Here is a 16,077-nt window from a genome sequence, read left to right on the forward strand (position 1 = left end):
GCCGAGACCGGGATCCGAACCCCTAGCTGCAGAGGTGAATGGCTTGACAGCGCAGTGCCAATCGCATTGAGCCACCGCAGCTCTCCCTTGGAGAATTGATTTGAGATTCATGTGTCTTCACTTAGGATTGATGACTATAATTTTATTCTGGAAGTTAACAGATGAGAGAGAAGTTTCATAATGTCTTCATAAAGGTGGATGTTCTTAGTGAGGACAAATAAAAATAATGCAATATAGAATTTCATTGCATGTGGTAATGAAACAATGAAAGTTTATTATGAAATTCTGATGGCATATAGTTTATGAGTTTTGGTATATTACTTGATATTTAATACTGAAAATGTGTGCTGCATTTTATTGCCTTTTTACACACTAACCAGCAGAGATTATTTAATTTTCTGTAGAACAGAACATATAAAATGCATGCAGTAAAATACAATACGAATTAAAGAACATCACACCTGGCTTCCTGCCCCACAATACAATACAGAAGAGAATATGAGTTGAGGGCTATTTAACCAAGTGGGTACAAAAATATATTCCCTGACATTTGGCAACATCTGTTCTTCCATGAAAGAGGTGCTTTCTGCAAGATTGACCTTATTTATAAATAGGGTTGAATTCCCTGTACATTCGCCTGGCATTCAACCTATAACTTTTGTAAATAGCATTTGATTTGCCAGGGCTGAGATGTTCAATGCACATGTTTGACGTATATATGGGGCTTTTTTTTTTTTTTTTTTGTTTATTCCTTTTCAATAACTTGAAAAGGAACTTTCCCGTTTTTGAAAGTGACAGTCTGTACAGTGGTACTTTTTATTTAAAGGACAAGTACAGTTATCCTTATTGTATATGGGCACTTTACCCTAACACTCTCACGTCTATACTTACCTGTCTATGCTCTGCCGGGATCATCGATGCGCAGCACAGCCTATTTTTATTTTTTTTTATATGTCCCAGTTGCGCTCTGCTCCTCTTGCACATTCTGGCCATCTTTCAAGCAGTGAAAAGAATAAATAAAGAGCCAATGGCTACTGCTGCTGCCTCTGTGGCCTATAAAAGCTGGGGGAGAGGAGAGTGCTGTTGAAGACAGACACAGCGCTGGATCAAATGAGGTAGGTATTTGGGTGTGGGAGTTTGGGCAATACTACTACTGGGACTTTTTTACCTTATTGAAAGGAATGCATTAAAGTGAAACTGCACTGCACCTGAGCACCAAAAATGCCATTCCCTGATAAGTAGAAAAATACATGCATCTCCCACGGGGCTTTGTTTCAGCAAAGAACTCAAACAAAAAAGTTTTAAGTAGAAAAGTAGAAAACTTTATTATACAATAGAATAAAATGTATCTAGTCTATACAAACAAATTCCTGGTCTAGTATTGGATATTGTCTCATACTCTCCTCACAGGGGGTAGAGATGACAAACATATATAGTCTGATAGTTACATAAACCCCAAAATGTACCAATGCATTTCAACTGCATTCAGTCATCTTCAGGGTTTAAAAGGGTGGAATTATTCCTAAATTAATGAGAAATCTAACAGCAAGTATATGGGTCCAAATATGTTACAAAACAATAACAGTAACCGTACACTACAAAAACATCAAATGTAACTTGCATAGACAGATGGAGCAGGCAGAAGAACAAAACATTGTTGCAGCTCGTCTTGTGAAGCCCCAGCATAGATGGTAAAGTCAAGCAACCCACAGGGGATCAGGAATGGCCAGACAGAGGCAAGCAATGCAAATCCAACCATTCAGTTGTGAATCTGAGAGCATAAACATAACAGTGTGATGTGGACTTAGTAAATGTATATTATTATTAACCAATAGGGTTCTAAATAAAACATACCCAGCCAACAGTAAGTAGACATGTGGAAGGAAGAGCTATGCTGTGAAGTATAACTAATCAATAGTGAATACTGGATCTATAGGAGTATTACATAATGAGTGCAATTGAAATGCGTTGGTACATTTTGGTGGTTATGTAACTATCAGACAATATGTTGGTCATCTCTACCACCTGTGACTAGACTAGACCAGAAATTTGATTGTATAGACTAGATACATTTTATTCTATTGTCTAATAAACTTTTTGAATCTAAAACATATTGTGTTTGATATAATTTGCCTAGGCACGGAAAGGTGAAGTAACTGAAGAAATGTAAAAAAATTAATTTAAGACAAGCTTATGATATTCTTTTCTATCTAACAGTATAAGGATTGAAAATAGTAACTGTTGATTGAGAAACCGAAGTTCCACTTTAAGGTAAAAAATGTTTTGCCTTTAGGACCACTGCTGCAGATTTTACAGTATAGTTGTTGGTTGACTAGAAGAGATAAAATGCACAAGATATGTTTGGCTCTTGAAAGTCTAACTTATGTTCTTTCCAATCTTCTTTTGGTCAGGTCCGAATTATCTAATATTGGCTTATCGGCCAAAACACTATCAAAGAAGCTACCAGCAGGATCCAATAAGAGGAGCAAGTCAGCAGGCAGCCAGACAGATGTGAAAGCTGATTTACAGAAACTCCACTTGAACACACAATCCTTAAAAGATCTTAAAACTGATGTGTCCTCATCAAAGGGTAAGAATGGTACTCTATGCTGTTTCAAACTGTCCAATCCTGTATACTCAGAGTTTGGGAGACTCATACAAGTAGTGTAGGCTGAAAATTAAAACATTGGTTGTCCAGTGTGGTTGTGGCAGTTTAGTGCTATGCCAGGAGATTCAGCAGCTGACTTTTTTTTTAATTCAGTAGAACAGTCAAATTAGCAGTAGAATGTATTAGGGGTGCAACGGATCGAAAAACTCACGGATCGGATCGATCCTCGGATCAGGAGTCACGGATCGGATCATTTTTCGGATCAGCAAAAAATAAAAAAAAAAGACTAATCTTGTTACACCCAACAGAGTTTTAGATTCAGTTATTTTCAACACAAAATATAGTTTACATGTTAAATTTTAAAAGCCGCAGCAAACCTTACATGTTTGAAAATCAGAGGTGTTCTGTCACATTAGCAAACATGTAAGGTTTGCTGCGGCTTTTAAAATTTAACATGTAAACAGTATATACGTATGTGAGATTTTATATAAATATACACAGTTTTTTTTTTTTTTTTGCAAATTTGTAAACTTAATTTTCTTTTAAAAAAATTGCCCAAAACCTTTTATGGCTTCATTTCAAGCTCTATAACTGCTCCTGGGCTACATCACTGACCTGTGCCATCCTTCCTATCCACCTGGTCTGTTTGCAGGAGAAGTTTAATCAGTGTGCAGGCAGATTGCATGGAGTGTGCGTCACAGTGTATTTTACAGTGGAAGCCAAGGCACCGGAATGAAGACACATGTCAGCAGAGATGATTCCCAGAGCGCGCCAAGTAAGCCAGCCAATCCGGGCAGCTCATCACGCGGGCCAATCAGGTGCAGAGACCGGACATCCCATCCAACCAATCACAGCCGATCTGTGATTGGTTGGGGTGGAGCAAGAAGCTCCGGAGCTAGGCCGAAGCCGGGGACTTTCCTACGGCCGAGGCTCCGGAGCGCTCCGCGGATCGCCTAGTGTGCCGATCCGAACGGGGTGACCCGTTCGGATCACGGATCGGTGACGATCCGTTGCACCCCTAGAATGTATACAAACAAAATCAAATCCAAAAAAATGAAAATAAAATGTTTTTATTTCTCCTAGATAAAGCAGGGAATGGTTAAAATTTGTTCTGTTTTTTTTTTCTTCAGTGTCCCATGAAGAAGAATTACCTTCATTTCCTATCCTGTAGTCACCAGAACAAGTGTTGCAAGATTTCTTCTCTTATTCTTGCAGTTTAGCATCTAGTGTTAATTTGAAATATAACATCTTACATGAGAGGACACAGGAAAGTGTAACTTAGACCACTGGGTTGTGCGCTACCTCCAGGTGATTTGACACTGGCAAATAGCAAACCGGAAACCCAGCCCTGTCTAACCCCTCCCACTCCCATCATGCCTCCATTAATTAATTTTTTGCTAATGTCCGTAGGTGAATTGTGCCCAGATGTTTGTATAGAATCTGCCTAGTCAGTGTGTCAGGGATCAGCGGCTAAGGACACCAAACATGTAGCTACACAAGGGAACTGAGACCAAACAAAGGATATATCATTAAAGTGATATTTATTTACAGTGAAACACACTAATATACATACACAGCAACCAGTGAGAACATAAACCACTACAGCAAACAAAATGGCAAATTAATCTAACTACTGTCTATATACTAAAGACCTAATCTAAAGACCAAATACAACTATATACAAGCTACAGAGAATGCAGGGATAAAAATAAGGGAATCATGACTGGGTAAAAGAGCAGGGAGCAAGATCGAAACAAGGCAAAGGGCAGCAGACTGGATCATGCTAAGCATTAACAGGCAGCAAGGAAAGGATCAGAATCGTGACGCGCCGGGGGGGAAGAGAGGAGAAGCCTTAAGTAGCCCCCCGGCAGCTGAACACTATCTTTGCCTGATTACCCCAGCCTGCTGACTTCTGGAGGACACCTGCTGGTGGACACTGGAGCTGCAGCAAACAGCCCAGAACAGGATAGTGCCACCAGCAGGTGAACTTAAAGCGGAGTTCCACCCTAAAGTGGAACCCCTGCTCACCTGATTCCTCTCCCCCTCCAGTGGCACAGTTGGCACCTTTCGGGGGAGGGGTAGACGGGATACCTGTCTTTGACAGGTATCCTTTTCCCACTTCCGGGAGTCTGGGCCACGGCCCATGACGTCAGCGTGGGGCTCCCTCCTTCTCCCCCGGCCGCCGGGCCAATAGGAGAGAGAAGCGGGGCCTCGCGCATGCGCAGTAGCGTTCCCGGCATGAAGCCGAAAGGCTACACTGCCAGGTTCCCTTACCCGCAATGGCAGCGACAGCACCCGACAGCTGATGGAAACATCAGCTGCGGTGCCGACATCGAGGGACTCCAGGACAGGTAAGTGTCCTATTATTAAAAGCCAGCAGCTGCAGTATGTGTAGCTGCTGGCTTTTAATTTATTTATTTTTGGCTGGAAAGCCTCGTACACACAACCATTTTCCTTGGCAAAATCCATCAAGAAAAATGCTAGCAGAGCATTTTTGCAGAGAAAAACGGTTGTGTGTATGTTTTTCGTTGAGAAAACTGTTGTGGTTCTCGACGAGAAAAAAAGAGAACATGCTCTCTTTTTTCTCGTTGGGAGTCTCAATTTCCTCGTCGTGTTTCTCGTCGGGCTGGTTTACGACGAGAAACACATTTGTGTGTATGATTAGAAACCCGCGCATGCTCAGAATAAAGTATGAGACGGGAGAGCACCTTCGGTAAAAGTAGCGTTTGTAATGGAAATAGCACATTCGTCACGCTGTAACAGACTGAAAAGCGCGAATCGTCTCTCACCAAACTTTTACTTAACATGCAGTAACACGAGATTAGCAAAAGCAGCCCCAAGGGTGGCGCCAGTGGAATCGAACTTCCCTTTTATAGTGCCGTTGTACGTGTTGTAGGTCACCACGTTTGAGAACGACGAGATTTTGTCTTGACAGTGTGTATGCAAAGAAAGCTTGACAAGATTCTCGACAAGCCTGACAAGAACCTCGTCTCGGTCGTGTGTACGAGGCCAAACACTGCTTTAATCCAAAAACAGCGATTGCACCCTTCATTGGTGGAATTTTTATTTTAATGGACGTCAAAGATGCCTTCCTGCACATTGCTATTTTTCTGCCTGACCAGCACTATCTGCGTCTTGTAGTGGAGAACAACATTTTCAGTATGTGGCCTTGCCACAGAACCAAGGGTGTTTTACATTTCCATTCTGGTCCTGCTTCTGCAGTAACAGCAGAGAGATTATCAGTCAATGTTCAGAAGATGGTGCAGACTCTTAAGAGCTTTGGCTTGATCTTGAACTTCCAAAATGCAGCATTGGCCCTGTTACACTGCTTGGAAAATCTGGACCTAGAACCATGGCACTTGTTTTTTTCTTCAACAGGAAAAGTGGCCCCTCCCTTATCTCAAGGACCTCGCATTCTATCATGTTTCATGTTCACTGGCTTTAACTGCTTAGCTGTTAAAGCCCAGGCCATGAAGGACAGGGGACTCCTAAATTTGGTCTTTCCTACCTTGTTGATGACCGTGAAGACCTCTTTCTACAAGGTCTACCAGCGCACCTGGAAGGTGTCCTTTGCTTGATGCAAGGAGAAGAAATTTCACCCCAGGAAGTATTCTTTGAGACGGGTTTTGTCTTTCCTTCAATCAAGTTTAGCCATTGTTTGTTGTGTTTGCCTGTCATAGGATTGCTTTTGGACATCCCACTAGTCTAAGATCTTTCCTCTATCTTGTGATGTATGATAAAGTCAACATGATTTTATTTTACTTGTAAAATCCTTTTCTTGAAGTATATCACAGGACACAGGACCCTTCCCTCAATGTCTATGATTACTCCTATATTGCTCACTAACAAACCTGAGGCTGGCTAGGAGTGGGCGCATGAAGCTTGTGGGCCCCGATGCAAAAGTTGAACTGGCCCCTGGGCTGTTCTCACCCTGTGCTCCTCTCCATTAAGGAAATCGCTCACAGCTTGTCCCCAGCCAATGAGAATGGAGGGGTGTAGACTATGGAAGGCAAAGTGGAAGCCCAGTACTGGAGCGTGGCTGTGGGGCCCTTGGGCAGAATGGAGCTTGACTTCGTGGAGGATATGATAACATGAAAGGGAGGCTGCAGGAGCCCCCTGAAGCTAGGGGTGGGGTTGCGATTGTGACCCCTGCAACGCCTTATGCTACGCCCATGGGGAGGGTGCTATGCAGGGCTGAGATACAGCTTTGCTATTTGATAATGCCATTCACCTGGTGGTGTAACTTAACCCAACAGTCTAATGCCTCATACACACGACCAGTTTTCCCGTCAGGAAAACTGCCATGACAGCTTTTGGCCAGGAAAACTGGCCGTGTGTATGCTCCATGGCAGTTTTCACGACATTAAAACCGCCTGGAATTCTGGGGGGGGGGGGAAATTAGAACATGTTCTCCTTTTTCCTGCCTCGATTCTCTGCGGTCTTTTTCCTGGCAGTTTCCCTATGGAAAAACACTGCAGTGGAGCATACACAGGGCCGGGTTTCCCGGCCAAAGCTCTCATGGCAGTTTTCCTGCCAGAAAAACCGGCCGTGTGTAGGGGGAAAAAGCTGCCAAGCAGGTTCTCGGCTTTCCCCTCAGGTTTCCCGGCGGTAAAAAGTCTGTTAGGAAACCCGTACGTGTGTACGAGGCAAAAGAATATCTTTCCTGTGTCCTATGATCTTTTCCATACATAAGTGGAAAAATTTGGTCATAAAAAAAATATTTCTAACCCCACCCATTTGGGATGTTCACGTTGAGCTCTAAATGGCCTAATTTTTTAGGTTTAGCAAATTCTGTGCATGTGTGATATCCAATGGATGCCCTCTCCTCTGATGTTCCAGATGTGTTTGCTAGCAAGTATTTTAGACATATGCAAAGCATTTTGTATGTTTTATACATGCAGAGAAATCTCTGAGTAGAATTGACCATATTTTCATGGAGTTTTATCTTATTCTATTGTAGTCATGAAGCCGCAATTGACAGAAATGCCTGAAAAAAAAACAAGTATTCGATCAGTCCAAATGGATCGAAAGTGTTTGACTTTTGGTATTAGCTTCATGCCACTTCTTGCAGGTGAGTACAGTCTGTCTGTCTATTGTGTTGAGGTTTCAGGCATAGTATAGAGTAGGAAGTGCAGGCACAGTGGTGACAGGAGAGGGCCTGTGTAAGCTTTAGTAGAAACTGGGGTTAGAAAGATTGTATGAGCTGATGGGGCCAGAAAGTAGAAGGCCATGTCTCATTGCATCACAGACTCACTTTCTACAGAAACCACTCTTGATGTGCTTTACACTGGGTATGGCTGTTGTAGATCGCAATGGTCTACATTTAATTGTCAAGGCTACAGTCAGGTTTTGGAGCCATTTTAGGTTAACCCAAAGTCTGTACTCCCAGAGTGGACCTTGCATTTAGTGACAGTGTTGCTGGTCTCCTCTAACCTGCAGCAGTCTTTGCTGATACTGGCAATCAACTTCCAGCACAGGAAGTCTTGCATCTCTAATAACTTGTGACTCGTATATGTTACATGATCTCCTGAAGAGAGTCGCAAATTTGTTTTTGTTGATAAGTGACTATGTGGCAGGAGGTGATAGCTAATATGTGCAAGGGATCACAGAGGTTGGACAAGATCTGCAGCAGTGTTAACAGATGTTGGGTCTGGATCCTGCTTTTCCTATACATGTGCAGTAGATCCCCCATCCCCCACAGATTAGTCTCTTGATCCCATATAAAGTTTATGGGGTTCTACTGTATATAGCAGGGATATGCAATTAGCGGACCTCCAGCTGTTGCAAAACTACAAGTCCCATCATGCTTCTGACTCTGGTGTCATGCTTGTGGCTGTCAGAGTCTTGCTATGCCTCATGGGAATTGTAGTTCTGCAACAGCTGGAGGTCCGCTAATTGCATATCCCCGGTATATAGTATACTTCAGTCAGAAGCAGAAGATGTACTGGCCAAAGGTAAATATTAAAGGGACAGTATAAAAACATGTAGGTCCTGCCCACATATGTAAACAATGATTGCACCACACATGTGAGGTATCATAGCGTAAGAGCAATAATTCCAGGGACAGACCACCTGGTAACCTGTAAAAGCCTTTACAGCATTGCCTATGGAGATTTTTAAGTTGCGAGACATGTTTGGTATCTATTTACTCAGCGTAACATAATATTTTGTATGTTACCAAAACATTGAGTATTATAATGAGTTTTTCTTCACTGAAATTCAAGTGTATTTTTTCCCCCAAAAAAATTGTACTTGAAAAAAACACTGTACAAAAATCCTGCGACTTGACAAAAACAATTGCAACACTCACCATTATATTTTCCAGGGTCTCTGCTTAAAATATATGTATATAATGCTTGAAAGTTCTAAGTAATTTGAGTGGCAAGTGGTTAATATATTACGTGATTACTTTTTTTATTATTGATAAAAGCATCTAACCTATTAAACCTTGGTCTACTTTAAAACATATTAGTTAAAGTCTCAATCATGTAATATAGCAGCTGAGATTTATATAGCTGGAACATAATGAAATCACATACTACCTGCCATTTTGCCCACCATGCCACCCAGTACCCCTATCACTATGCCTCTGATGCTGAAACTCCTTGCCTCTGAGCACCACTGACACTGCGCACCAAACTGTAAACCAGTGTTGCCTCCCAGCGCTATTGTGACATGACACCTTTTTGCCAGCTAGAAAATCTGCCATTGAACTGATTTTTCTGTCCCTGCTGTCCCTTTTCACCTTTGCAGGGACATGCAGAAAGGAGGAGATACTTAAGCCTGAAGTTTCTGGACTGTCTGCTCACTTTCTCCTCCCTCTGGTGACCAGTGCAACCCCCCCCCCCCCCAAGTTGTTACACAACTGGGTGAGCTCGGAGCGCAGTGCTCTGTGCCCCGAATCCATGTGTCCAGCGCTCTGCATGCAGATTAGGGGGCCGAAGGCATGGATTGGTGCGGCGCCCATGTTCCCGCCATATGAACGGGCTGCCACTGCTGGTGACTCACTTCTTCCCCAGTGCAGCCTATAGAGGGCTGTCAGTTGTCCAGCTTCCAGTTCACCTTTGATTATACTGCCACTTACAGTATGATTGGATGCTGGAAAACAAAAAAACTGTAGGCCAGCCCAGGTTAACCGCCTCCAACTAATGGCAACCCTCAGTTTTTTTCTAGTAGCTTTCAGATTTGCTTTGTAAAATACTAACCTGTATTTTCTAGCTCATTTTCTACTTAATATCCCCAAGATCTTTTCTTTTTTTTTTCAAGCAAGACTCTTCTCTACCCTGTTTCTAGAGTTGGTTTGTCCAATTGCAGCTATCCGTCACAGCTGTCTTCAGCCTGGAGTGCCATGTCTAAATCCTGTGAAACTGGGCGTTGTGGAGATGGCCTTGAAGTGACCTTTGGGCACTAAGTACTATGTGGGGCATTTTTCAGACTCTTTTCTGGTAAGTTAGCTGGGGAGTGCTTTCCAGGTTTATAGATGCTTGTCGTGTCTCAGCATTTGCCCTGTCCTTAATGATTCACTTTGTAAACTTCAGGACGAGCATCAGGAGCTACCTCAAGTACATAGGGCTCCCTTAAAATTCCCTGTTATCCTCCTCTCAGCAGGTGAAGTCAAACGAACATACTACAAAATCTTCTCCCTCTCTGTCCCTCTTGTTTATCCTGTACTATCCACATCTGGACTCCCCAAGCTTGGTTCTCGGTCTGTTTTTAATCTTTGTATGTGCTTGGAATTCTTGCATCCCAGAAGACTAGGTGCAGGAGGTGGTATTCAAGGGTTACAAGCTGCGGACAATACAGCAGTTTGAATAAAGAATGATGAGCGCAAACTGAAAATCTAAAAGTGAATATAAAGACAGTCCATAGGGGACTGATAACAATCAATGCATAATATGCAGTGAATTCAAAATTAGTGAAATAACCCAAAACTGATAATACATCCAAAAATAAAAGTCCAAATATATAAATCAAAGTTTGGATAAATCAATCTAGTGTGCCAGTGATAAACAAAACTTCTGCACTTCGAGCATCAATGTGGACAATCTTGATAACTCTTTGCTTAGCCTGGGCTCACAGTGCGCTTACCTCCAGACACTAGGTCATGCGTGTCAACGAAATCCTCCCAAAACTGGAACAGAATCCAAACAGTGGGTAACTTGTGTTGCACGGAATCTTCCCAGTGCTGAGATAGAATCGAGGGGCGTTCTCTGTATCCAATACCAGTATAGGTCCAGGCGCAGCGAAGTGGACTCCACAGGATAGCCACAAGGTGTATCAGGAGCAAATGTAGAAATAAAAAGCTCTCATGGTGAAGTATGCAAGCACTTTAAAATTTAATAAAGGTAAAAATGTGCTTACATTGAAAAAACGAATAAAACGCCAAACAGCGGCACTTCCGGTGGACGGTCAGGGTGTCACGTCACTTCCGGTCACATCTAACCTTATGCATTACGTCACGACACGTGACTTCATCGGAGTTTGAATGGATCCTGAACCTTTATAAATTGTCCTGTTCCAGGACCTGTGTCATGGTGGGTGATTACTGGATGTGCACTTTCTGGCTTTCAGGTTCAACTATCTTGTCTCCAAGCATAGGGGTCCTCTAGTGGAAGCAATGAATGCTTTTATTTCTCTGTGGGATCAGTACACCCTGATCTATGCCTTTTCTCTCTTGAAACTTCTTTGTCTGCTTCAGAGGATTAAGGTGAGAGGGCATTCCTCTGTTCTGCTTTTCCTCATTGCTTCAGACTGGCTTTAAGTTCAGTGGATGTGGTACGACTTGATAAGATCCCTGGCGGATGCTCCTTGGACTCCTGGGAAGCAGTGTTAATTCTGGAAGCACATTTTGATTTATTTGTAGTCTTAGGACTAAAATGGCATTTTAGTTTTAGTCCCATTTTAGTCTTCTGCAATTGTTTTAGTCGACTAAATCTCCAGTACATTTTAGTCGACTAAAATCTAATGAGTGTAATTAAATTGTAATGCATTAGTTAACATTTTTCTACCATTTCCAAACTCTTTATATACTGTTTGAGTGAAAAAACAAATATGTTATTATTTATGTTATTGAGGTATGAACATGGACTACAGACCAGTGTTCATTTTGAAGTCATATTTCAATTTAGTTTTAGTCTTAGTCTTTTGACTAAAATGGCATTTTAGTTTTATTCCCATTTTAGTTTTAGTCATATTTTAGTCATCTCAATTGTTTAATTTTTAAACATATTTTAGTCAACTAAAATAGTATTCATTTAGTCTACTAAAATGTTTTAGTCGTTTTCGTCGACAAAATTAACACTGCTGGGAAGTCTAATTAGTATACGTTTTGGGGTTTACACCCTAGGAGTTTCTTCATGTGATGAATCCTTTCCTTCCTCCAGCTAGGTCTGATTTCTTGGATTCCTTCAGAGGTTTTCTTGGTGTCCCTTGAATTGCACAGGTCCTCTACCTCTGTGTTTTTAAAGTGGAGTTCCACCCATAAATATAACATTACATCAGTAGTTTTTAAAAAATGTCATTAGTCCTTTACGAATTTTTTTTTTTTTTTTTAGATGCCTTCAAAGTGTTGTTGCTAGGCAGAATAGTTAATCTTCCCACTTCCTGCACCTAGGTGCTTAATGCTTCCTAACCTACACCGCACAGACTCCTGGGAATGTAGTGGGTGTAAGAATCATGTGAAAAAATCATGTGACTTGGACAGCACAGGTGCTGAAACCTGATCTGACACTGCTTGTGCAGCACTGAGCATGTGCAAGGTCTGCAAGGCTGAAATCCAGGAAGTCATACAGTCTGGCTTCATGATGCCCACACTTAAGATGGCCCCAGTCAATTTCTATTTTATAAAGTGTCTAAATGCTGTAACAACCTAACAAAATGGACCTTAGTTTACAGACTAACTTTACTAGAATACATTAAGCATTAATGCTAGTAGTGAGAGGGGTATGCTGGGCTTGCCTTCAGTTTTTTTTTTTGTTGCCAGTGTCTTATCCTCCTTTATATGGCAGTTACCGAGGGTGAAGGACTTTCTTTGTCCCTTAACCACTTAACCCCCGGACCATATTGCTGCCCAAAGACCAGAGTACTTTTTGCGATTCGGGACTGCGTCGCTTTAACAGACAATTGCGCGGTCGTGCGACGTGGCTCCCAAACAAAATTGGCGTCCTTTTTTCCCCACAAATAGTGCTTTCTTTTGGTGGTATTTGATCACCTCTGCGGTTTTTAGTTTTTGCGCTATAAACAAAAATAGAGAGACAATTTTGAAAAAAATGAATATTTTTTACATTTTGCTATAATAAATATCCCCCAAAAATATATAAAAAAACATTTTTTTTCCTCAGTTTAGGCCGATACGTTTTCTTCTACATATTTTTCGTAAAAAAAAATCGCAATAAGCGTTTATTGATTGGTTTGCGCAAAAGTTATAGCGTTTACAAAATAGGGGGTATTTTTATGTCATTTTTATTATATTTTTTTTTACTAGTAATGGCGGCGATCAGCGATTTTTTTTTCCGGTATTGCGACATTATGGCGGACACTTCGGACACATTTTTGGGACCATTGGCATTTTTATAGCGATCAGTGCTATAAAAATGCATTGGATTACTATAAAAATGCCACTGGCAGTGAAGGGGTTAAGTATGCCTGGGTGTGTTCTTACTGTGGGGGGGGGGGGTGGCCTCCCACTGATCCTCGGTTCATACATTGTATGAACCGAAGATCAGCATTTCCCCTGCTGACAGGACCGGAGCTGTGTGTTTACACACACAGCTCCCGGTCCCCGCTCTGTAACGAGCGATCGCGTGTGCCCGGCGGCGATCGCGCCCGCCGGGCACACGCACGGGAGTCGGGGGTGAGCGGGGGTGGCTGGGAGAGAGGAGGTCATACTACGTGCTCTCGCCCAGCCGAGCCAACTTGCCGACGTATAACGGCGGTGGGCGGTCGGCTAGTGGTTAATGCACTCAATGAAAATAATTTTGATTGTGAGTAAATTGCTATTATATGACACTGAACAATGATGAGATGGGTGCAAGAGTTTCCTTTGTGCAAATTAACAATGGCTTTTACAGGCATTGCTAAAGTTTTTGATTTAAATAAACTCAGCTCTCTACTTCGCAGAGTAATCAGGGAAGAATGTGACTTTTAAACCATTCATTTCCACATCTCTCATAGTGCATGCCAAGGACAAATGAATTGCTCTGTCTCTGTAGTGAAGTAATTTCAGAATAAAGGGTCATGTAGGAGCACTTTTGAGTAGAGGGCAGGTAGGGATTCTATCAGTGGCGCTTCATCTATGGGTGCAGGCCTCGAAGGGGATAGGGCCCACTGTGCTCTGACCCACTCTTCACCCATGGAGAAGACAAGCTGCAGCTGCAGCAATGCCTGTCAATGAGTCACTGGCTTGAGTCTCAGTCACACACAGATCCTGTTGCTGGAGCTGAGAGTGGCTGTCTGGCCCACAGGGGTGGGGTGCTGATGTTATCCATCTGCCATGCCTGTAAGAGAGATGTATCTGAGACTCTGAGGTGAGCTCTGTGAATTTAGGGAGGGGGAAAAGAACTGTGAGGACTGAGGATGGTGGGGGACTGTGAGGACTGAGGATCCACTATATACACAATATTGTACATTAGACTTCTCACCAAAGTGTTTGTTGTCTCAACAATTATAAAAGGAAAAAACTGTGCTTACTATAATGAAATTGAAAAATAAAACAATATAAACTCTAAGAACCCCTTACAGCAGCAATAATAGTGGGATAAACACAGTAAAAACAAAAAATAAAAAATTGCGCTAAAGGTCCAAAGAGGGGCTAAATAGTCGAGTCCAAAAAAAAGGAAGGGTATTTGAAAAAAGGCTTCCTGGGTCCTAAGTACCAGATAAATTGAATGCTTACCAAAAAGCAAGCCAATCGAGCGGTTGGCTAAACCCAGCCCAGGTCTTTAGTTAGTGCACTAGTACCAACTCCTCCAATATAGATGAATCCTTAGGAGGTGGAGAATTGGCTCCACAAATTGCGTAAAAAAGAAAAGAAAAAGAAGAAAAAAAACATAGCGTGATTCTGCCAGAACTAGTGACCCTTATATAGGATCAATAACATAGAGTTGTAGGAGACACAGATACACCCAGTGTCCACAATATGTATAAGTGTACCACCACCGCATGAGATGTCCCCTTACCAGACAAGAGATATCAACCAACAAAAAAGTCAGAAGACATATCCACCGTAATGTGAGCCGCCACCATGCAGGTAATCTCCTTACCAGATCCAAAAGCTTGTGCACATAAATGGGTATGAGACCACTACAGGCTGACGATAGATGCAAACTCTCACTGCTACAAACTCCACCTTCGTACGGCTCATAGATACAATAAATGCCCAAGAAAAGATAAAGGACTAATAGTGTAGTACCATCGATAATTTATTATAAAAAGAAGGAATACACTTACTTAAAAACACGATAAGATAGCGTGTAAAAATGAAGACGGCCGGCTGCAATACAAGAACTTCCATCCTGCGAACGTAGTGATGTCAGCACGTACCCCCTCAGACAATTGCTGGTAAACAGTCCCTGACTATTCTAGTGAAGACAAAGTGTTGGCTCACTGTCTATTTTCAGTGTACACAAATCATATGTCATTTTTTAATGATTGTGCTGAGATTTATACCACAGCAAACTTAAGATGATTTTGTGGGTACAAGAAGGCTTTTGTTTTAGTTGGCCATGTCCCTTTAAGCCCCCTCCACTGTTAATGCAATTTTGCCACACCCACCATCCACCACAGTGTGCTATGCAAGCCACATCACTGCTCTTCTTCAGGTTCCTAAACATGCCCCAGGGTCTTTTACAATACTAGCAACACCCCAGCCAAAATGAAAACTTTTCCACAGTACACTAAGCATGCCACTTTTTTTTATCAAGCATGGGGCCCAGCTTATGATCATGCACACAGGCCAACTGATTTCATGGATTCTGTGGGCTGTTTGCACAGCAAAGAATGGTGTAAAAATGTCCTTTCCAAAGACCTTTAAGAGCCAGCGTTCAATGTACTCAGTAGGACGTTGAGGAAGTCTGAGCATGCTCACATTATTTATTCTAAGCTTGTTCTCCATGGGCCTGATTCCCAAAAAAGCTGCCTAACTTAACTTTCAGCAGTTAAGTTACACTGACTTAAAATTTCTACCTAAGTGCCTGATCCACAAAGCACTTACCTAGAAATTTCAGGCCGTGTAACTTAAGTGCCTCCGTCGCAAGGCGGTCCTCCTCTCCGGGGGGCGTTTATAATTTAAATGAGGCGCGCTCCCGCGCCGGCCGTACTGCGCATGCGTGTGACGTAATTTTCCCAACGTGCAGCGCGCGAACGTAATTGACGCCGGGCTTTGTGGATTGCGACGGGACACTAAAGTTGCGACGGGTGAAAAAAAATATACGCGCCGGGAAAACAAATAATTATAAAAAAAAATGACAGCG

General features: G+C 42.3%; 1 protein-coding gene across 1 annotated transcript in view; it reads left to right on the forward strand.

Annotated features, from left to right (window-relative positions):
* CFAP92 (cilia and flagella associated protein 92 (putative)) overlaps positions 1 to 16,077 on the forward strand; it is a 176,763-nt gene that overhangs the window by 89,471 nt on the left and 71,215 nt on the right. The window contains exons 7-8 of the mRNA XM_040359356.1: positions 2,412 to 2,590; positions 7,569 to 7,679. Coding sequence (XP_040215290.1) covers positions 2,412 to 2,590; positions 7,569 to 7,679 — 290 coding nt within the window. The remainder of the gene's footprint in view (positions 1 to 2,411; positions 2,591 to 7,568; positions 7,680 to 16,077) is intronic.

This window comes from Rana temporaria, chromosome 7 (assembly GCF_905171775.1).
Source record: "Rana temporaria chromosome 7, aRanTem1.1, whole genome shotgun sequence".
Classification (NCBI taxonomy): domain Eukaryota; kingdom Metazoa; phylum Chordata; class Amphibia; order Anura; family Ranidae; genus Rana; species Rana temporaria.